Raw genomic sequence first — 23,901 nt, forward strand, 5'->3', positions numbered from 1 at the left:
TCACTGAGGACTCCTCTGAATTTTGAGTAGGTCTCACCTAAGAATGTCTACGTTTGTACTAATCGGGCGGAAGTTGGTTCTAGGAAACACCTTCGAAATGCCATTTCTGACCTTTATTCCTCTTCCGGAAATTTCGAGTTGGGAATCAAGGTTGGGGGTTGGCCTGAGGGGCGGAGTCGACGCCTCTGGGAGGTTCAGGGTCGGCACTGTTCGGTGGTTGAGACTCAAACGTGTGCTAAAGAAGTGGGAATCGTGGCATTTACGCAAAAGCTAAGACTCCCAGGGAGAGGAAAATAAAAAGGTAAACGTGATTTGTGTGGTTCGTGATTCATGTAAGCTCTCCATTGAATTGCCGGCACTTAGCGCGTTTTCCGGTATGTATTATGGTTGGATATTCAATAAATATTCGTCGAGTAAAATGACCCTAGGACGTGTAGATTTTATGAGAAAGAGAGTGTGAGCCAGCCTTGTCCAGATGGTTGGGAGACCGGAAAAAGGAAAGGAAGAAGGGGAGAGGAAAGGTCCAACGCCCACAGTAGAGGCAGTAGAATGACAACTGATGGCAGCCTCAGTCCAAGAATTTGAGCAAGCTTTCTGTTCTACCACTTTAAGCACTGTTACTGGGGTACTAAGGAGGCTTGAATGAAGTAATCTGGATTAAATTCTGCCCTTGCCCTTGCATCTGACGTTTCTAAAGCTGTTTTCTCTTCTGTAAAACCCGAATGATTGCAGCTACTATGTGGCATGGGAAGATGTTAGTGCATCCATTGATGGGTTACTGAAAATTAGGTATCCAGCGAAAAAGTCTTAGGAAGGAAAAATAGATGTTTAGTGCACTGAAGTTGTGAGTAAAATTATATTTGTACTTGTTATAACACTGTGATATTGAAAGCCAGAACTATGAAAGTAATAATCCTCACCCACTCACAGGGCTTTGTCAACGGGAGTGTTGTGAATGGCAAAGTGCTTTTATTAATTTTCTTGACATTTTCAACATTGAATAATCCACATTAGACATTGTATTTTCATTAAAAATGGAAATATTTCTTTTGTATCCTTCACTGCAACTAACCTGGAACTTTACAAATGCACTTTTTAAAAAAAATTTATTTATTTATTTGACAGAGAGAGATCACAAGCAGGCAGAGAGGCAGGCAGAGACAGAGGAGGAGGCAGGCTCCCTGCTGAGCAGAGAACCCGATGCGGGACTCGATCCCAGGACCCTGAGATCATGACCTGAGCTGAAGGCAGCGGCTTAACCCACTGAGCCAGCCAGGCGCCCTACAAATGCACTTTTTGATTCAACATTTTCTTTAATGCATTGTAGACTGTATATATTTTTTCTTTTTTTTTTTTTTTTTTAAGCAATCTCTACACTCAGTGTGAGGCTTGAACTCAGGACCTGGAGATCAAGAGTCACAAGCTCTACTGACTGAGCCAGCTAGGCCCCCCGCTACTCCTATCTATATTTCCTGTTCTCTCCTGTCTCAGGTAACATTTATTGGTCACACTTCCTATATACTAATTCACATAAACTTTCTTGTTGAATCCTCATAACAATCATTACAAAGTAGGTAGTATTATCCCAAGTGTTTTGTTTTTATTGGGGTATAATTGGGGTATAATTTTATTGGGGTATAATTGACATATAACATTAGTTTCAGTATACAACGTGATTATTTATATATATTGCAAAATGATCACAGTAAGTCTAGTAAACATTGATCATGTATTATCCCAACTTGACAGATGAAGAAACTAGGGCTCAGAAGAGTTAAATGTCTTGGCTATAATCACAGTGCTTCTCAGTTTCCAAGCTGGGATTTGTACTATTGTCTGATTCCAAAGCCTGTGCTCTTTCCACTATATTTACCATTGTTACTCTATCTACATTTTGCAGAAAGAGTGGGAAAACTCTTGTTGTTGAAGGAAATCAAATTAACCAAAAATAAATTTCTTAAAGGCCAATGGCCCTTTATAGTATGGTAAAATTCCACATAATCAATTGATTTTAATTTATTGGTCAATTACTGCTTGAAAAGTTGTACATATGAACTCCAGGGGATATAGGGTGAAGGGAGATGTTTGCCAACAGAGGGAGCACCCCAAGCAAAAGCACGGACCACCAGTACTGAATTGGCATGACTGGAGACAGGTGAATGCCTTAGTTGGCAGGAGGTATTAGGTTTCAAGTAGGTGTTGCCTAGTGTCTTCCATCACCATGAAAGGGAGTCAGAGACAGAGAGGGATGGACTTGCAGTCTTGGCATCAGGACTGTTCTGAATGGTCAAAGATTTGCTTGCGGTTTGTCAGATCTTCCTCACTTCCAATTTCTTATTCAGATACATACTCACCTTTTCTCCTGTCTTGGGATACTTTTTCTCAGATTTCCAGGACCTTCCCCCATTGGGGGTAATTTACAGATAGCCACTGTTGCAGAACTCAAGAACGTCAGGCATCAAAAATTGCCCTAGGTCAGTTCAGGGCTGGAAACCCAACAGCTCTCCTAGAAGTCCCAAAGGCAGGCCACAAGCACCATCTGAAGCTTAACCTAGGGGTTACTTAATTTGAACAAATGCACTAGAATGTAAGCTCCACGAGGGCAGGGGTATTGGTTTTGTGCATAATTCTATCTCTAGTGCCTAGAATAAATAAGGTGGTCACTGTTGAATTTTTATCAGGACTCATTTGGATTATCAACTAGTGTATCATATAAGACAAGTCCAAAAGCTCAGCTCATGGTTGTGATTTCTACATCCTTGGTGAATTTCAGTTGCCATTATTCCAGACCATAGGGCATGAAGGGCTCAGTTTAATTTATATATAATCATAATATATGGAATATAGAATTTATATATCATCTGTGAATGATATAATCAACAAATTACCATTTTCACCAGCAGATTATTTTGTTTTGTTTTAGAGATTTTATTTATTTGACAAGGATTGAGAGACAGAGAGAGGGGGAGAGTGGGAGAAGCAGGCTTCCCACTGAGCAAGGAGCTGGATGCAGGGCGTGACCCCAAGACCCTGGGCCTATGTCCTGACTTGAAGGCAGATGCTCAACAACGGAGTCACATAGGCGCCCTCACCAGCAGATTTTTCTCAGAACCCAACAATCTTCCTACTATACTACCATGTTCTCTCTCTCAGTTGCCTTTATCCCATTTCTCTTACCAGCTCCATCCATTTCTACTTACCTCCTTCCGATTCTTCTTTTCTCTCAACTAGCTAGAAGCCAAAATATATTTGCTATGTTAACATTAAAATGTCAGTTTGTGCAAGGCACTGCAGGGAACAGAGAAGAATAAAGTATGAACCATGCCCTCAAGTTCAAAACAATGAGGGGGAGACATATAGGAACAAAATTCTAGGCAGAACCTATAAAAGAATGAGCAAATCGGGTGCCTGGGTGGCTTAGTCATTAAGCATCTGCCTTTGGCTTGGGTCATGCTCCCAGGGTCCTGGGATCAAGCCCTGCATCAGGCTCCCTGCTCTGTTGGAAGCCCGCTTCTCTTTTTTCCTCTGCTTCTCCCTTTCCTTCTATTGCCCTACCTGCTTGTGCACTCTCACTCTCTGGATAATGACTTGGTCAAGCTTTGTTTCAGAAAGCTGACCCACTGGGCAGCATGAAGAATGGATTATGGTGGATTGGAAAGCTAAAGGTTTCCCAGGTGAGATTTAACAAAAATTTGACTTGGATGAGTGTGGAAAATGAAAAATGGAAACAGGTATGGCAGGCAATTTTGGAGGAATGACAGAACCTTCACAAATAACTGAACGTGGGTGACAGAAAATAATTGTAAAGTAACAAAGGTGAAAGTTTTGAGCGGTTACATTAAAATTCTCTCAAGTTATGCAAACCAAATTATAAATAAAAATAGTAACTTCATTGCTAATTTCCTTGGGAGGGTAGGTGAGTTAATTTTCTTACAAAAAGAAAGCCTTTCCTCCTTGGATGCAAGCCTTGTTTGCATCCATCTTGACATCTTTCACCATAACCAACAGGTCAACGTTATCTGTCCCATGTAGGTAACCAGGTAACCTATTACTGGCTGAATAAGGTGCATGGGTATGTCCCAGTCTAGGGCCTGAAAACTTGCTCAGAAGCAAGATGACCCAGAGAGGTAGAAACAAACACCTTTCTAGTGCTTCATGGGCCTCCACTTAAAATGATTCTGTAAAATCTGGACCTCAAGCCTGTGAATAATATTATTATTTATATAGAACTATATATAATATTATTATTATATTTATTTGAGGGAGAATAAATTATATTTATTTATTTGACTGGGGGAGGACCAGAGGGAGAGGAAGAGCTGAAGCAGACTTCCCACTGAGCACGAAGCCTGGAGCAATGTGAGGCCAGGAGGGAGGGGCTTGATCTCATGACCCTGAGATAAGATCTGAGCTGAAACCAAGTCGCCCAACTGAGTCAACCAGGTACACCATTTCTTTTTATTTATTATTTATTTATTTTTAAATTTTATTTATTTACTTGACAGAGATCACAAGTAGGCAGAGACAGAGGGGGTAAGCAGGCTCCCCACTGAGCGGAGAGCCCAATGTGGGGCTCAATCCCAGAAGCCTAGGATCACGATCTGAACAGAAGACAGAGACTTTAATCCACTGAGCCACCCAGGCAACCCTAAAGCCAAGAGAAAAATGAGTCAGGCAAGAGGAATTCTCCCTTATTCGTGAGGTGCAGGGGGAGGCATGAAAGGTGAGTTGTTACTGTTTTTAAGATTTTATTTGACACAGAAAGAGAAAATAACAAAAGAGCACAAGCAAAAGAAAGTAGCAGGCAGAGGGAGAAGGAGAAATACGATGCAGGGCTTGATCCCAGGACCCTGGGATCATGACCTGAGCCAAAGGCAGATGCTTAACCGACTGAACCACAAAGGCATCCCCCCATAGATTTCTTTTACCCAAATATCAGCAGAGAGAAATTAAAATTCTTCCACTACCAATTCCCAATTATAAATGCTTGAGAATGTAACATCATTTTTCACACACGGCTTTCCCATATGCTAAACTTTAGTTTAGGAGAGAAAAAACTAAATGAGCTTAGGAAGTCCACAGTAGTAATTCAAACAAAGCAAGAGGGTTTGTTTTACCTAACTGTGGTAGGTTAAAAATAGGCATAATTTTTTTTTTGTTTTTTTTTTTTGGCAGTCACTTCTTTTAACAGGGGTAGCTATCTCCCTACCCCTTAATCTGGACTAGCTTCAAGATGGCTCACTCACATGGTTGCTGATAGGGGGAGGAGAGGTCTCTTGGCCAATGGCCAATAGGAAACCAAAGCCACCTGCCAACACCCATTTGAGTGCTTAGAAGCCCATCATCCAGACTAAGTGAAGGCTTCAGATGACTGAGGGCCCCAGCTATCATCATGACTGTTAAGCAACCTCATGAGAGACCCTGAGCCAGAAGCAGCAAGCTATGCTGCTTCCAAATTCTGGACTCACAGAAACTAAGATGTTTGTTGTTTAAGCCACTAAGTCCTAGAGGTACAAATCAATAAATATTTCACAGCAATAGATAATACAAAACTCTGGGGAGTGTGTGGCTAATAGTGACGTTCTAGGAAATCAGGTACACCATAACAACTTATTCTCTGAGCAAATACTAATAGCATGGTAATCTAGATAGCAGTTCAATGAAAGACATTCATTCCTTTTTAAAGGCAGGTCAGGATGCAGTGGATGGGAGACTTACCACATCTCTTCCAAATCCCTCGTCCAGCACTCCTCTTTCAAAAGCTCTTGAAAATCTAAAGGAAAAAATCCCTGGGATAGCAAGCTTGGAGCATCCCATATTATGGGAGAACTTCCATGTATGTAAGTGGAGGAAGGGCAGGCCAGATTGGAACACCTGAGTGTCTTGAGTTGTGCTACCAGCTACACAGGGGAAAAGGTCAAAATTCTTCCTTTATAGAGCACAGTGTATCAATGACAATCTGCAGAGTTCTACACTTTCCAAAGCTTTTCCCCACATATATATTGAATAATACCACCTAAAGCAAAAATGATTTAGAAGTTCGTACTCAAGACTCAGCAGAGCCCATAATGAAAATTAGTATTTAGAGAATCCCATCTATTCTCTGTAGTGATGATAAAGAATTAAGAGAGACATGCAATTTGTCTGGGCTAATCAAAAGCATCTCCTAGAAACCCATACCTTCCACATGCTCTCTCAGTGTTAGCTGTTAGCCTAAAAATAAGCCTAGAAGAAGCTAACAATATAGGCATCTCAGTGGTATGTGCTTTATTAACCTTTAAAAGGGCACCAAGTCCCTGTATAGCACAATTTCTTGAGGAAAAAGTTAGGGGCAAATGAGAAGTTCTAGTTAATTTATCCATAACAATCTCCGTTAGATCAGAGAGGACAAATGGTTTCATATCCTTTGCCAATTCTGATCCACTGGCAATAGGTGCCCAAAATACAGCACTGGATGGTGTTGATGGGCAACTCATTATGCCCCTGCTGTGACTGCAAGGCAAAGGAAGACAAATGTGCTGGGAATCCTTCATCCCTCTAGTAGAAGAAAAATTCCAACCCATCAAAGAAGGGCTGAGGAGGAGTGTTCTTTCTTACCTAGTAATTATTTTCTTAGACTCTAGAAGAAAAAGATGAGTGACAAACACTGATCAACACCATGCAATGCTACCATTTGTTATTAAGGGCAAGTGCAAGGGAAGTTGTTTTGGGTGGTGGGATGGAATGCAGTGAGCACTAAGAGAACTTACATATTTTTTCTTCCTTTTTATGCAGGAACTGCCAAAGTTTTAGTGTTTAATATTTAAAAGTATGACTGAACTTCTATCTTAAGTATGTATTACATGCAAAGCTCTTTGCACTTGTTACCTCATTTAATTCTAATAACAACCTATTCTGTTTATAAATGAGACCTATGAGGCTCAGAAAGCTTAAGTTGTTCAAAGCTGCACAATTCAAAGCCCTTGTCTGTCTGACATCAATACCTTTATTCTTTCCACAGCTACAGAAATCATTTGTGTGGCCTGTGAATTTGTACAGAAAACACAGGACAGAGAGGAGATGGTGCCTAGTAGGTCAACCACAAAATAGGTAACACTTATTTTGCTTAGTAAGAAATAGTTCTGGGGTGCTTGGGTGGTTTAGTCGGTAAGCATCTGGCTCTCAGTCTCAGCTCAGGTCTTGATCTAGGGTCATGAGTTCAAGCCTGCATGGAGCCTACAGGATGGAAGGAAGGAAGGAAGGAAGGAAGGAAAGGAAAAGGAAAAGAAAGGAAAGGAAAGGAAAAGAAAAGAAAAGAGAAAAGAAGAGAAAAGAAAGAGTTAGTTGTTTTGGACATATAGTTGACCTTTGAACAATATGGGGGAGTTAGGGCCACTAACCATGCAGCCAAAAATCCATGTGTAACATTTCACTCCCCCCAAACTTAACTGCTAACAACCTACTGTGGACCAGAAGCCTTATTGATTACATAGTCATAACACATTCTGTACATATGTATTACATACTGTATTACAATAAAGTAAGCTAAAGAAAAGAAAATCCTAAGGATATCATAAGGACAATAAAATAAAAATTTTTAAAAAAGAATATGAGAAAAATACATTTACTATATTGTACTTATTGAATAAAGTCCATGTATAAGTGGACCTGTGCAGTTCAACCCATGTTGTTCAAGAGTCAACTGTAATTCTTAATTCAAGACGATGACTGAATCTGTAACTGAGAGAAGATATTTCAACCTTGATGTATCTAATATTGTGATATGCTGTCTGGGTTTTTTTTTAAGATTTTATTTTTAAGTAATTTCTATACCCAAGGTAGGGTGCAGACTTAAAACCCCAAGATGAAGAGTCGCTTGCTTTTAACAACAGGGCCAGCCAGGCACCCCATGAGGTCTTGAAGAAGTAAGAAAACTCACTGTGCTTCCAGGGAGTTGGAAGGTAAGTTTGAAATCAGGATGCATTTTCTACAGAATTAAACTATTTCTGTTTATGAAAAACTAAGAGTAAAATGTCCAGAGTCTGTTTAGCCTTCCAAATACTATTTTTAAAAGAGTTAGTTTTCTGCATGTCAAATTGTTACAATTCAAATGATAAAGCATGTTAGCAGCTAAAATAGTCACCAGAGTAAGAAAAATGTTTCAAATATCCGTTTATCACTTGCATATTAACAACAATAAAAATAAGGATTTTCTGACAAAAGAATTTTAGTTCTAAAGTATTTGGACAGCTATCACTGAAATTTCCATTTTGACATAAGATGCAGCAGGATATGGAAGACACCAAAAAAAGCACAAAAGTTAAAATATTAAAAATTATTATCTTCTGTACTTGGTTCATTACTAATCACATTTTCTCTAACTAATTGCAGTCACTTACTAAGCTCCTGCATTAACAATCCAGGTTTTTACCACAAATATTTGTATTAAATAAGTTTTAAAGAAATAAGGCTTTATCTACATTAAAAAAAATCAGTAGCCATTATGAAACAGGTCAACAGGTAGTCGTGCATCTAAATCTGATGTAATTTTAAAAAATAGAGAAATCTATCTGTTCTTCTTGTGTTTGGGGGAACATCAAGAGGACTCCATTGTACAGAATTCTCCCCATATATACTTCGTCCACCCTTGACAGGGACCCTGGCTTTTCCAGTGCAAAGTCCTACATCCATCACAGGCTACTTTAAGACAGGCTACTTGCTCCTTTCCCCATAGTAAGATGGTAGGCATGGGCCACCGTCACTCTTTCTGTCTCCCTCTTCTGCCCTTCTACAACTGTAGCCTAATCATCAAGTATTCTTTTTAAAAAATGTTATTTTACATCCACATTTCTTAATCACAGTCCATCCTCCATCTCTAGACATGACTACGTTGAAGCATGTTGATATTGACAATTACTACTGTGTTACATTTACTAATACAAAGAAAAAAAAGCAAGTAGCCATAACTGAATGAATAGGAAAATTCTGCAAATGTTAACTGGAGTGAGATCACTAGTTTTGAATTCCAAGATGTCTAACAGAAACTGTTTTATAAAACTAATTATGAAACACAAAGACAATAGAAATATAAGTTATTTATTAATCAATCCACTTACAAAGCAGGTGGCTTAATGCAAGCTTATTGACATCTTCACATATGATCCATGGGAACATGTCTTCCACATACAGACAGTGACGTAACTGACTGATGCATTTGCAATCTGGGGCATATTAAGCATATTTAGACAAATAAAGTTAGGCTATCCTGTATATGAAAGTATCTTGATAATATGCATCCTGAAGTGGATTAAAACTTTCTCCAAAGGAGAAATGTTAGTACATTAACTTAACTTTATATTCTATATTATGCAGTAAATCTTAACTATAGAAATTAAAAATTTTAAATCAGTGATCGACTCTTGGTAATGTATGAAGTGGGAGTCTAAAACCAGAGCAACAGTAGGTTGACAGTATAATTTGTGCCTCACAGTATCTGCAGATTTACTGTTTTCAAGTTTAAAGAGAAATAAAACAAGAGACATGTAGATTCAGCTGACTTTATTTATCTTTAAACTAATAAAATCCCTTAAAAGTGATCCTGGGACCTTGAGAAGTTCTATGAATGTAGAGATACCTGCCAATGACTGCAATTCTAAATCCTGACTGAATGTGTTTATTACAAAATCAGTGTTAAGCAGATATCCTTACTATACGTGCTTAGCAGAAGACGGAACAAAATTCTACATGTCTTCTTCAATTTCCCTAGAATTTTGTGAAATCTGCAAGTATGTACAATCCAGCTAATTGAATGAATATTTAGTGTTCATCAGAGCTGTTTCACAGCAGCAAAAACTGACTCAGGGAAATAAAATTCTAAACGATGTAGGAAAAGAGAAATACAATCAGAACAGCAGTCTAAATGTAGGATATCGATATTCAACTCTATCTGTATTGTGCTGAAAGGAAAAGGATACGCCAAGAAAATTTCTATTGATCACTCTGGTGATGTGAATACCACCTGCATCTGACTGAATATGGTTTGTAATCTGTTCCCAGTATTAAGGATGGTATTTAACTCAGAACTCCATATTGTAAATATACAGCAGCCATTTTGTCCTAATTAAGGAATGTCTTAATACACAATATTATCATTTTCTAGAGGATCTTTATACATTAAACTAAAGTACATGATTGATTAAATTAAAGGTTAGTAATGGATAAAAAAATTCATAATTCTCAAGACCTGGTACTATGTAAAAAACAAAAAGACCACAAAATTCTACTTACTAAAGCAGCTAATCTTGCCTGCAAGTTTAGGGTCACAAGCCCATAATATGTGCAAAGAAATGCAATACAAGGAACCATGCAAAAATACAGTAAAATGATACAGGAAAAATGTCAAATCTAGAAAAAAAAGCTTTTATAAATACATCAAACTCAACTGTATACATAAACTGTAGGTCTAGCATTAGTTGTACCATATAGCAGAGCCGCACTCTAAGTTCAAGGCTTCCAAATCTGCGCAGGTAAGTCACGCCATCTTTGGTTGACTGCAGTACCAGGAGGATGGGAATGAGAGGGAGGGCAAGAGTTCTGAAACACGGTGTCAACTTTCACTTGGCAGCTGGGCCTCAATGTCCACTCTGCATATGGGGCACTTCTTATTGGTAATCAACCACTGGTCGACACATACTTGGTGGAAAAGGTGCATACAAGGAAGGCGTCTATTATGGGCAAACAAAACAAAAAGCAAAAATTGCAAAAGTGAATTTCATGACAATTGCATGTGGCATTTACTTTTAAATGAATGATAATATGTAATAATTCACAGCAGTGTTTTGAAGTTACCAGGCATCTTTCCCTTCTGTAAACAATAAAACAAAACAACCAAAAAAACCACATACCCAATCTCTCTAACGTGTTACACCTCTATTACATTACTACTTTGGGCAATACAATGTATAAATGACCACAATAATTAACTGTCACAGCTATGGGACCAAATTACATAAAATCTTGGGAATTTTAAGAATGACAATTACGCTGACAATTATTTCAGTTTGGTTTCTATATCTAAGCTGCCAATGCAATGAGGTTGGCAGTATGTTCCCTTTTATGTAATACTGCAAATATATTTTTAATACTAAATCACTGCATTTATTCACATTAAAAAAAATGTATTTCATTTAATTCTCTCTCAAAAACAGCACGATGTTACAGTAAGTATCCTATTAATTAAGGAATGTCTTAATAGACATTATTTTTTATCTAGAGGATCTTTATACATTAAACTTGAGTACATGACTGGTTAAAGGTTAACAGGGGCGCTTGGGTGGCTCAGTCGTTAAGCGTCTGCCTTTGGCTCGGATCATAATCCTGGGGTCCTGGGATGGAGCCCCACATTGGTCCACCCTGCTCAGCAGGGACCCTGCTTCTCCCTCTCCCACTCCCCCTGCTTGTGTTCCCTCTGTCGCTTGTGTCTCTCTCTGTGAATAAATCTTTAAAAAAAAAAAAAAAGGTTGACAATATTGTTTTCAATAATATTGTTATATCCACTTAAAGGAAGGTTAATCTGTTTTGGAATATATTTGTATTATCAAACTAGGTTGTTAGACACTCAAATAAATACAATGTTATAGGTCAGTTATATCTCAATAAAAAATTAATAGAAAAAATAAAAGTAGGTTAAAAAATGAGGACTTCACTATGTTACTCTAGGCTATCAATTAGAAATTGAGAAATAAGGGGCGCCTGAGTGGCTCAGTGGGTTAAAGCCTCTGCCTTCGGCTCGGGTCATGATTTCAGGGTCCTGGGATCGAGCCCCGCATCGGGCTCTCTGCTCAGCGGGGAGCCTGCTTCCTCCTCTTTCTCTTTGCCTGCCTCTCTGTCTACTTGTGATCTCTGTCTGTCAAATAAGTAAATAAAATCTTTAAAAAAAAAAAAAGAAATTGAGAAATAAGGCTTCCAGGAAATACAGGATAATATTAAATCTAAATGAACAGTGAGATAAAAGTTACTGATTTAAGTGTCCATTTCCACTTTCATCCAGTTAAAGAACTGTCATACATTTTCAGACTTCCTAATATTTTGTAAAATTCGTAGCTAAAAAGAGGTGTTCTAATTACTGTGTGAACAGGATTGTCAATGCTGTAAAAACAATTACCTTCCATATTTATAAAACTTCCTTGGAAATATAGTGTTCTAAAATAGCCTTAGGGGCTTCTGGGTGGCTCAGCTGGTTAAGCGTCTGCCTTTAATTCTGGTCATCCCAGGGTACCGGGATCAGTCAGTCTGTGTCGGGCTCCCTGCTCAGTGGGGAATCTGCTTCTCCATCTCCCTCTCTCCCTCATTTGTGTGCTCATGCTCTAAAATAAATAAAATCCTAAAATGTGTTTGAAATAGCCTTATATGTGGTGTGGTAGCCAACTGTGCATATTTTTTTTTCTCTCTCAGCAACTGAAGAAATATGAAAAAGTTATCTTTACATATTAGGGCAACAAAACCATCATGAGGTCTGTTATATATGTTATAGAACTTGTTCCACGTGAGATTATGTTACATTAGAAAAAAAATAATAAGAATAAAACAATTACTTAAGAGATTATAAAAAGAAAATGCCTGGGGCACCTGGGTGGCTCAGTAGGGTAAGCATCTGACTCTTGATTTCGGCTCTGGTCATGATCTCAGGCTTGGTAGGAAAGAGTCCTATGTTAGGCTCCCCACTGGGTGTGGAGCCTGCTTGAGAGTCTCTCTCTCCCTTTCCCTGGGCCCCCTCCCCTCACTCACTCACTCTCTTTCAAAAAAAAAAAGAAAAAAGAAAATGCCTAAAATTAATAGTAGGTTAGCATAGTAACATTTCTAAATCACAAAGTTGCACGAAGAGAAGAGTCCTATCAGCTGAGAGGAAATTTTAGGACAAAACTAATTTCTCAAAGATGCTGTAAGACAAACTGCATGGAGCTAATGAGGATTGCTCTCTTTAAGCTTTTTTTTTTTTTTTTTTTAAAGATTTTATTTATTTACTTGAGAGAGAATGAGTGTGAGAGAGCATGAGCAAGGAGAAGGTCAGAGGGAGAAGCAGACTCTCCATGGAGCTGGGAGCCCGATGCGGGACTCGATCCCGGGACTCCGGGATCATGACCTGAGCCGAAGGCAGTCATCCAACCAACTGAGCCACCCAGGCGTCCCGCTCTCTTTAAGCTTTGACGAACACATTAATATAGCCATCTTAGTTTCTTTTTTTTTTTTTTTAAGATTTTATTTATTTATTTGACAGAGAGAGAGATCACAAATAGGCAGAGAGACAGCCAGAGAGAGAGATGAGGAGAAGCAGGCTCCCTGCTGAGCAGAGAGCCCAATGCGGGACTCGATCCCAGGCCCCTGGGATCATGACCTGAGCCGAAGGCAGAGGCTTAACCCACTGAGCCACCCAGGCGCCCCGCCATCTTAGTTTCTAAAGAGGCCTCCACATTCTCCTTTCTGAAAGATTTATAGAAGACAATTTGATCACAAAATTTCCCTGGCCAAATCTTGGTGTGCCCCTAAAATGGGCAGTATATTTCCCATTACCAACCCCTGTCGGTAAGACAAAGATTCAACTTTCTATTCTTTTACTCCCTATAAAAAGGCAATTCTACATGTCAAATATTGGTAACAGGGTACGCCAAGAATTTGGTTTCTAGTCTACTTTCCAAAAAAAAAATCTCTTGTACAGTTTTGATAACAAATTTTAGATAATTAATGTCTAGTTACCTCACATCTTCACCTTCCTCTAAAATAGACAAACAGATAGTACATTTTTCCTCTGTGTCTTCCTCAGTCCCTTCTTCCCCATCTTGTTTGCAGTGCAGTTTCCTCTGTGAGAACCAATCAGTTGTTACCTTATTAGTAGAGATGACATTATTGAACAACTGAGTAAAGTCTGTGTTTACGTGAAAAATAAAAACAAAACAAAACCACACATTCACACCCACAACTTATCTCCCACGTAGCTCTCATGAATTCACAGATGAATTAAGTGACTATCACCAACTGTTTTCTTTTAAAACCCTTAAACAGCATCAAAAGCAAAATCAAATGTAACAAATTCATTAGTTTTAATTTATTAGTTTCTATTATCTTTAGTACACGATTAGGATATACAATATAAACTCTACTTTTGTCCCATCATGAATACAGCTACATGAACTTTATTCTACTAATGAATATTTCAAATAATACCCAAATAAATTAATGCTAATTATAGTCTTAGATAGTTGAAAGAACTTAAATTTAGTGGTAACACCTCATTAATATAAAGAACAATCATTTTCATACTTTAATATTCTCTGTATAGCAGAGGCCATTGTTGCTTGGTGAAAGAAACTTATTTAACATGTCTGCTCCTTAACTTCTAGATATACTACTACATAAGGAATTGAGGGTAGAATATAAGAAACGTAGATAATTAAACGTCCAAATAAATGGCTAGTTAAATTACGGTACTGCTATACGATAAAATTTTGTATATGCTATTAAAAAGAATATGGGTGACCTGTGAGTGCGGAAAGAGGAGGAAAAGAAAATGTGCAAAACTGTGTGCGTATCATCCCTTTTGTGTTTCTTTGGAAAGGCAAAGAGAAAATCCATACATATGCACGTTATTGTAAATGCATAAAAATATCTGGAAGATTACCCAAGAATGCCCTATGATTTTTCTGCTGAGAAGGAAGATGGGGGTCGGCAGGGTAAGAAACTTTAAGTATTTTTTGGACCTTTAATTATTTAAAAAACAAAACGAAAGAAAAAAACTATGTATGTGTGGTTTTAGTAATACATAATGTAGGTGCCAGACTCCACAATCTCAAAAAAGCTCTGTAATAGTAAATTTTATTCACTTAAGCAATAATATAGACATTTCATAGGATAAATTCTTACCTTTTTATATTTATGTGGATATGTACATCTTTCAATTGTCCCCTGGGATGCACCACGATTCACATTTCCTAATCTTTCTTCCAAATGAATCAGTTCCTGAAGGTAAAGAATTATTATCAAAAGCCAGGATGATTATTTCTTGAATAGCACTATTAATACCGTAAAAGCAATAAAGTTCACTATTTATAAACCTGCACTGTAAATACAAAAGCCATATATTGTAAGGCAAATGTCTGTTCTTTTCTCAGCCAATGTAGTAGTATGGCAAAGTTATCCTTACAGATTAGACACCATATTACTACATGGTACTATAAAAGTCAGTTAGTACACATGCATGGAGAAGATAAAATCAATGAGTAAATAAATCAGGGAAACAAATCAAAGGATAGTTGAAAGTCCCTTTGACTTCAACTTCCAAAATGACATGAAGAAACAAATCAAAACTTCAAATCATGTTCAAATGATCTGTTCTTCCTGAAAATTCAGAGATAGTTAGCTACAAACTATAGGTTTCTTCTGTCTAGTAATGTTTCTTTAAAAATAAGCTTAGTCAAAAGCAGTTGAGATTTTGCCCCCACATTTAATGGTATAGTTCTTCATCTGATATTTGTATCGATCTAGTAAATTTCTATATTCTTTTATATTAGATGTTTTCATGTACTCCTCTTTAAATATTTGATACTAAGATTAATACTGCTTATAAACCATTCCGTGATAACCCCCAGAAGCAGTATCAAAAATTCAGATATTGTGCTGCCTTCTGATCCCCACAGTGCAGCAATCCTACTCAACTGTGGATACCCATAATACATATACTCTCTCTATATATATTAAAGATACTGTGGCAAATATCTTCATTAATTTTATTACATACCTCAAAATTGCCCCTGAAAGGACCTCTGAATGATGTTCCATCCAGTCCTGATGAAATGTAACGAATGTGAGGATAGCCTGCCATGTCAGGAACCTATTTTAATAGAAGACATAGGCTGAATCAAGTAAGAGTAGGCTTCAGTTTTAACACATTAAATAATCGAGACACTCAATTCTCTCCAATCAGCTACTCACAAAATTCAACTTCAGTAAGTATAAATAACTCCAAGTAAGCACTCTATAAAAGGGTTAGGTTCCTCTTCAAATATAATCTCATAGAATAACTATTAAAATGCAAGCAGAAAAAGAAAAAAAAAAGAATAGCTGTTCCATGAGATAATAGGTTTCTTGTACTTGATTTATTTTGCATAAAGAATCCTAAAGAGAAAATACCTAAAGTTAGTACTGATGCTCTTGGCATCAGTATTAAACATATATGAACAGTAGAATTTTCATAAGATCAGTCTAAACATATGAATTTTCATAAAATCAGTCTAAACATATGAACAGTAGAATTTTCATAAGATCAGTCTAAACATATGAATTTTCATAAAATCAGTCTAAACATATGAACAGTAGAATTTTCATAAGATCAGTCTAAACATATGAATTTTCATAAAATCAGTCTAAACATATGAACAGTAGAATTTTCATAAAATCAGTCTAAACATATGAACAGTAGAATTTTCATAAGATTTTGTCACTTTCAGAGAAAAGTATTAAGTATTACGAAATAAAAATGCACAAAATTTTCCAACAAACTTATTTCACTTCCTCTAACTTCCTAATTGCTGAAGGTACTCTGGCTCTTTTTTTGTTTCCTTCTGTTGGTGCTAGTTTTAATAGCATTTTCTAATTTTTTGTTAGACATACTTTCATTTCGTTCTGTTGGTGAAAGTTAGGTGTTTTCTAATTTTTTGTTAGACATACTCAATCTTCATTATTCATGAATTTACCCGCTTGATAAACATTATTTGTAACACCAAAATCAACACTTGTACTCTGAATCACAGCAGCAAAAAAATCTGAGCTGCCTGACATGGAGAACAAGGCTCTGCCTTCCCGTTTCAGCTCTTATACTATAAACAGAGGTCTTTTTTTCTTTTTTGTGATATATTTAAGTGCCATCTATTTACGTTTCCATTTTTGTGCACTTTACTGGTGACTTTTTTAAATGGCTACCAAACTTAAGCGCTGGGGGCTAGTATTCCTAAGTACAACAAGGCTGTGATATGCCTTGTGGATAAAATGTGTGTAAATAAGCTTCATTCAGGCATGAGTTTCGTTGGCCATGAGTTCAACATTAATGACTCAATAATACATATCAAATAAGGTTTCTTTAAACTGAAACAGACATCAAAAACAGGTTATGTACTGACTGGCTATTGTGACCAGATCAAAAAGTGACCAGAGGTGTGCAGTAACGGAACTCTGTATTCACCACAAGAATAATGGCTCTATATTTACTTAGTATTTGCCCAACATTATAAAATTTAACTACCATACACAACAACAATAGACTGTATTAGGAAAGGGAGCTTCTGGGATAGAGCACCATTTTTCCATCATTATAAATAAATCTCCAACATTATTTATTAGTCAGCGTCCACTGAATCGCAACATACTTCCAACAAGTTTAGAGCTTTAAAAGACAATTTGTATATAGAAAAGAATTTAAAATAAGCAATAACTTTTAACCTTCAAATAGCCTATTTTTCAAATATCTACAACTTTTCTTGCAATCAAAATTAACACTACCAAAAGCTCTCAGCAGATAACCTAACCTCCTACACATCTCTAAGGAAAATAAGAAATAAGAAAGGAACTCCTGCTCCCTCAAATTATTTAAACCTGCACTTGTCCTATAACTCTCCCCAAGTCTCCTTTGTTCCTGAGTCCTGGTTTCTTGGGAGAGCAACTTTACTTATTGCTAAGTAACCCCCATCCTTAAGACCTACAAATGTCAACTTAGTTGGAGTTCTGTGTGCTTCTGCTGTTTAACAGCTCTTTACATGCTGTAACCACTGTAAGAGTACCATTCTGAATTCCAAAGCCTAAGTCTCAGGTATAATAAAGCATCTTGGAAACCAGTCCTATAAGCTCTTTACCCCCACAAGATGAAAAAAACTTCTTTACTCTGTACCACCTTTTATAACTAGTAGATATTATGAATTGTAAACTCAATACATTTTTGCTGAACTTGTTCTTTAGAACTCAAATTGGTATCAACAAGATCTGAATCTGTTCAAACCAGAGAGTCAGTATAGTCCTGCAGGTCAAAAAATAAAGGATAAATGCATCAGAACAGACCTATTAGTAGGTATGACAAAATAAAGCATATGTTCTAGTGACAATAGGTCAGGACTCTCACCTTGGTACAAAAAAAAAAAAAAAAAACTATCATTTTTTTATTAAGAAGAATACGTTTCACAATGCAAATACAAATACAGACTTTAATGTATCTTTTTACAGCATAATTTCAATCTAATAATAATAATTCTCAAATTCCATTAGAACACCCATAACAACAAATAATATTTAAAAATTTTCCAAATATTTAATTTGGAAAAGGAAAAATACTTTTAGAAGAAGACTATGTCAGAATTTTGAAATTTTTCTTTTTTACCATTAAAGGAAGAGCTCCCAGTTGTAAGTGATGAAGTCGTGGTGGTGCATGGTAATGGGCCAAGTGAGGATGCAGTGCTCCAGGCGTATAAGTAGCTGCAGTCACTCCAGCTTCAATTCCCAGTTCCCTGACAAAGGATGAGAACACTACCTTTTAGCCATACTTTTTTTTTTTTTAAATTTGACAGAGAGAGATCACAGGTAGGTAGAGAGACAGGCAGAGAGAAAGGAGGAAATAGGCTCCCTGCTGAGCAGAGAGCCCACTTCGGGGCTCAATCCCAGGACTCTGGGATCCTGACCCAAGCTGCAGGCAGAGGCTTTTACCCACTGAGTCACCCAGGCGCCCCGCCTTCTAGCCATCCTTAAAGTGTCTTTATGATCAACAGAAATGGGGGAATATATTTACATTTTTAAAAGTAATACAAAGTTTCTTAATTGACACAGTTGAGAAAAAGATAATTAAGCCCCAAAGATTTAATTAATAATTTCAAATTCATTTCAGCCATTCAAAAACTCAGAATCTCAATTCTGTGACCATGAGAAGCAAAGCATTTGTATTCTAGTTTCAAGCTCTATAATGGAAGGAAACATGACGAATGACCCTTAAGGTTCCTGCTAATCTAAAAGCCTGATTCTACTTGAGGATCATACAAAATAGTTTCATTTTCTGGTTTATATGAATGTTACAGATGCTTCCAGTTGGATAGTGTCTGTGAGTTGTTGGCATCAAGATAATTAGAAGAATAAACACCTCTATACCTTATAAAGTAAAAGTATACAAAGTTTTAGAAAGAGTAAAATTGGTAAATGCCACATTTTCATATACTTATTCTCATTTTTGTTTTCCCTCAAATATCATTGTGGATCAAGGTCTCATCTCTGCCTATCAACAATGGATTCAGAAAGAAAAATTAATGCAAATCTGCTTCCACTTCTCTAAAAAAGACCACATGCCTCGGACGCAGGTTCTATTTCCCTTGCCAATAAACAGGGATTAGGAGTGGTAAAGAAGATTTGAGTACAAAGGTGGGAAGTGCTTAAGGCAATTGTGAAAGATCCATTTAGGGAGTTAACTTTGATGGCATATATCCCTAAAAAACAACAAAAAAGCTATACTCCTGTTTGACATAGCTCTCTGCCCCAGAACTCAAGTTCCTCTTTTCACTACAGGTTTCTAAAACTTGCCCAGAGACAGTGCCTCACAGATAAGCTGGAATTCAGTTTTGCCACATCACCTTTTTGCATGGCATCCCACTATAAAGCATCTGTTCTGACATTTCTACCACAGGCTGCTGAGAACTCTGAAATAAACAAGATACTGACCAAGCAGATCTCTCTGGAGCCTGTCGAGGATGGGAAGACATAGTCTGAGGCACATGAATATGATGCCCATGACCATAGTTTGGGTGCATCCTATGTGGATGGGGTGGGGGCCGTTCATGTGCCCGCCTGGAAACACAGAACACAAAAAGACCACTGGAAATAATTGAATAATTGGTTATTTCTTAATGTAGAAAAAACAATCTAGTATTATTATAAACAGATATAAATAAGTAATAAAATTACTTCTATAAGAATATAAAATTATATAATGATTAATAAATAAATCAAGACACCGTAACACTACAATTCTCAGTGCTTATTACCATACCTTCAATTCAAGTATCACCCAACGAAAAAGGCAATTTTAACATTATCTTGTATACCTTCTTTACAGTGGGTATTTTAAACAGATTAAAGGAAAATCAATGGGAAGAAAATTTTAAAAAACACCCCAGCAAATGCTGTAGGCACAAAGAATTTATCTTATATAGACATATAATGGAAGAAAATGGAAACTATTTTGCTTTGCTTCTACATTGTAATGACATTCATCCACTATAATGGCTAAAACTTATTTTAAGAGAAAAAACGTTGAACCTTGTACATGCACTACATGTCAACACATCTGGGAAACTGATATAAGCTCCATTCACACTCTTTACTCTGCATCCCAGATTATTGTATTTTCTCTTTTTAGTCTAAAGTCAGCCAAATTTATAAATATAAATAGTCATAAAGGTCTAAACAAATAGCACTTAAAAAACAAAACCATTCCAGAGATTCATTTTTACTATCTAATCTCCTATTTTCTATCCGTTTCTAATCCACTTACAGATTTGGCATGTTTAAGCTAAATGATTTAAAGATTTTCTAGGCACTGGCAGGTAAGAATTTTAAATTGCCAACTTTCTCTCTTTTTTTTTTTTTTTAAGATTTTATTTATTTATTTGACAGAGAGAGACACAGCGAGAGAGGGAATACAAGCAGGGGGAGTGGGAGAGGGAGAAGCAGGCTTCCTGAGGAGCACGCGGCTCAATCCCAGGGCTCCAGAATCACGATCTGAGCCGAAGGCAGACACTTAACTACTGAGTCACCCAGGGACCCCTAAATTGCCAACTTTCTATATAAGGATTTACTATATCAAAATGCCAATAATAGCTAGAGATTCTGGAAATTACCTTACATAACTAAAGGAAGAAGTTACCCATGTGCTAGATCATTAATCAGATAGAGAGTTTTGCAAATACATTTTGGAAAGGGCTAAATGGTAAATATTATTGGCTCTTTAGGCTGTACGGTCTCTACTACAACTACTCAATTTAGTCTTTGTGGTGTGAAAGAAGACAGGGACAATACATAAATGAACAGGTGTAGCTGTTTACCTATAAAACTCTACTTACAAAAATACACAAGCAGAATTAGACCAACAGAGTTTGCTACCATGAATTAGAAAATCATATCCTGAATTTTCAGAAAGTTCAATTACAGTCTTTTCATGAGGTTTGGAGAATATTTTAATATTTAAGTTTATAAATAAACCAAGTGAAGAAGACTGTTTTTTCAATGGCTGTTGTTGAAAATTCTACTAGTATTCTTCTTCCCTCTGGCTGGTAACATATATCTTAGCCAAATTTATGTGTTGTTCCTCAGGGTCACCAATTTTAACATGAATCTCTACTATGGGATACTGAAGAAACTGACAAACAAAAAACTGGTTTACAAAAATAAATGACCCTGGGCCATTTCCTGAAAATGGTTTGATTTCTTTAACTAACCTGGTATCAACTTGTTTTGTGAGCACCTGCAACTCAGGACAAGATAAAGGAAGATTCTAGTTAGTAAAGAATTCCCTAGGATTTAGTACAGTTACATCACTTCTAAAGATTTTTAATTTTAAAAACCAACAGAAATAGAAGGAAAAGGAACACAAAGTGATCTTTTAAAAAAACAAGAAACCTACGTTGGATGCTGCATCATCCTCCTCCTTTGAACTTCCATCCTCTGCATCACTTCATGAGGATGCAGCCTCTGCGCTGGAGGTGCTGTGGCTGGAATATGGTGTGAAATTGGCTGGTGTGTGGGAGGAAGATGCTGAGGGATTGGTGCGGCCGTACTGGCTAAATGAGTTGGGGGTGGGGGTGCCACGGGGTGAGAAGTTGCATGAGAAGATATCTGAGAATGGAAAGCATGTACAGGATGAGGAATAACATAATCCACTTGAGGTGGAGGCTGAGTCGGAGGAGGAGGGTTTCCATGAGAATGGGGACAGGCAGAGGCTTGATGATGAAGTGGTCTTGTCAAAGAAGCATCTGTTTAAAAAAAAAAAAAATACAGGCACGACACCGTTGAGCATATATTGTCTTTTATAAACATATTAGTACACATTTGACTTTTATCAATACTTTATTAAGGCTTGAGTCTGCTCAAATCTGCTTTGCAACCTGCTTTCTTCTTTGAATGATCTTAGGTATCGTCTTAGGTCAGTATATATAGTTTTACTTCATTCACAGCTTCATAGCATTCTATTATATAGGAATGTATCAAAATTTATTAGAGAAATCACCACTGACAAAAATGGGAAATAACCCAAACGCTGCACTGAACACCTTTGTGTATGGTGCCTCTTGTGCTCTGTGATACATATATGCACATGACCACGTGCAAACATGCGTTACTCATGGACGGCTTCTGCGGCATAAATTCCTGTAAGGAATTCTTAGTCTGAAAAAATCATTTAAATTCAGATACCAGCTGACAAAGTACCTGTCCCAAAAGGTTACCATAATTAATGCTTCCGTGAACAGTATACAAGAGTGCCTGATTACCTCTACACTCTAACTAAATTCATTAAATGCCAATCTGAGAAAAATCTTGTATTTATTAACCACTTATATTTCTTCCCAGAATTACCTATTCATATTCTTAGACTACTGTTCACCTTTGTCTCATTGGTATTCTTTGTATACATGGAAGGTTTGTCATAATAAGGTATAAACATTTTTCCAAATTGTCTTTTGTTAATTTTACAATATGCAAGTTTCCTGCTTTTATGAAGTCAAATGTAGAAGTTACACCTTTATAAATACATAAATCTTGCTTTCCTTTAAGATTACTGGTCACAGAGCACTACAGAGAAGACAGGAACTTTTTAGTTCCTCTGGGCAGCACTGCAAAGGTAACTCCTTTAATGCTGCTCTTCTCGCTCCCTGTGCCATGTCTTTTTTCCTGTGCTACATTAAGAAGATGAAGGGGCATATTTGCCAAGAATCTGTAATAGAAACCAGCCTTAGTAAAGATGGTTTCCCCTATTTCATTCTTTATGTTTCAAAGTGGCTGCTGAAAAATCCCTCTGAATACACGTCGCTCTTACTCTAAGAGACATGCATCTGTTTGAGGTTTAAAAATATGTTTGGGGGTGCCTGGGTGGCTCAGTGGGTTAAAACCTCTGCCTTCAGCTCAGGTCATGATCCCAGGGTCCTGGGATCAAGCCCCACACTGGGCTCTCTGCTCAGTAGGGAGCTTGCTTCCTCCTCTCTCTGCCTGCTTCTCTGCCTACTTGTGATCTCTGTCTGTCAAATGAATAAATAAAATCTTAAAAAAAAAAAAGTTTGTCTCCTTGGATGTCAGTCCCAATTTCATTGTATCTGGAAGACCTTGGAATCAGATATGGAGGCATGGCCATTCTCTAGTTTCATGAAAGAAGAGTTTCCTTCCATTTTAATCACTTCTGATTCAGCCGGGGTGAAAGTTAGGTAATGAGGAACTCATTCAGCCATATTTTCAAAGGCTACCTTGCTAGCATGTATTTAAAGGAAGCTTTCATTAAGTTCAATATAAACTCTGAGAAAAACTTTTAAGTGATTTTTCTGAATGTCATGTTTTCAAATCCAGACTTTACTCCAAGAAAACCCAGTACTTGGTCATAAAAAAAAAGAAGCCCCTACACTGTTAACTGTCTTCCTCAAATTCAGAGTATTTTTTCCAGTTTCAATTCAAAGTTTTCTATTTCTATAATCATTATATAAGAAATAATACTGACAAATATTACAAGATTTTAAAGTTTAGTTTCAGAACGCATCAATTTATTTAAGTTTAACTCTTCAGCAATCATTTTTTCAGCTTTATTGAGGTATGATTAACAAATACAATTATATATATTTGAAGTGTACAAGATGATGATTTGAC

General features: G+C 37.1%; 1 protein-coding gene and 1 long non-coding RNA gene across 24 annotated transcripts in view; one reads left to right on the plus strand and one right to left on the minus strand.

Moving 5' to 3' along the window:
• Nucleotides 1-55: 55 nt before the first annotated feature.
• Nucleotides 56-23,322, plus strand: LOC309866236. Of its 11 annotated transcripts, XR_014312499.1 has the most exons (8): nucleotides 56-374; nucleotides 1,366-1,491; nucleotides 3,609-3,674; nucleotides 4,306-4,443; nucleotides 7,001-7,089; nucleotides 7,872-7,940; nucleotides 14,591-14,705; nucleotides 21,367-23,322. It is a non-coding gene; the product is annotated as an uncharacterized lncRNA (long non-coding RNA). The 11 variants fall into 11 exon arrangements; XR_014312501.1 differs by lacking the exons at nucleotides 1,366-1,491; nucleotides 3,609-3,674 and adding an exon at nucleotides 20,551-20,600 and having other exon boundaries at nucleotides 21,367-21,469; XR_014312503.1 differs by lacking the exon at nucleotides 3,609-3,674 and having other exon boundaries at nucleotides 56-301; nucleotides 21,367-21,469.
• Nucleotides 9,062-23,901, minus strand: part of RNF111 (ring finger protein 111) — a 97,626-nt gene continuing 82,786 nt past the window's right edge. For 4 of the 13 annotated variants that reach the window (XM_082733737.1, XM_082733738.1, XM_082733732.1 and 1 more), the window contains exons 8-14: nucleotides 21,677-22,025; nucleotides 19,717-19,842; nucleotides 18,395-18,521; nucleotides 15,770-15,862; nucleotides 14,896-14,991; nucleotides 13,732-13,835; nucleotides 9,062-10,703 (exon numbers count right to left, since the gene is read on the minus strand). In XM_082733737.1, the coding sequence (XP_082589863.1) occupies nucleotides 10,586-10,703; nucleotides 13,732-13,835; nucleotides 14,896-14,991; nucleotides 15,770-15,862; nucleotides 18,395-18,521; nucleotides 19,717-19,842; nucleotides 21,677-22,025 (1,013 nt within the window). In that variant the 3' untranslated portion in view covers nucleotides 9,062-10,585. Of the gene's footprint in view, nucleotides 10,704-13,731; nucleotides 13,860-14,895; nucleotides 14,992-15,769; nucleotides 15,863-18,394; nucleotides 18,522-19,716; nucleotides 19,870-21,676; nucleotides 22,026-23,901 lie in introns of all 13 variants that reach the window. The other 9 variants (XM_082733740.1, XM_082733730.1, XM_082733736.1 and 6 more) reach the window with 3 other exon arrangements.

Source organism: Mustela nivalis (genome assembly GCF_964662115.1).
Source record: "Mustela nivalis genome assembly, chromosome: 6".
NCBI lineage: Eukaryota > Metazoa > Chordata > Mammalia > Carnivora > Mustelidae > Mustela > Mustela nivalis.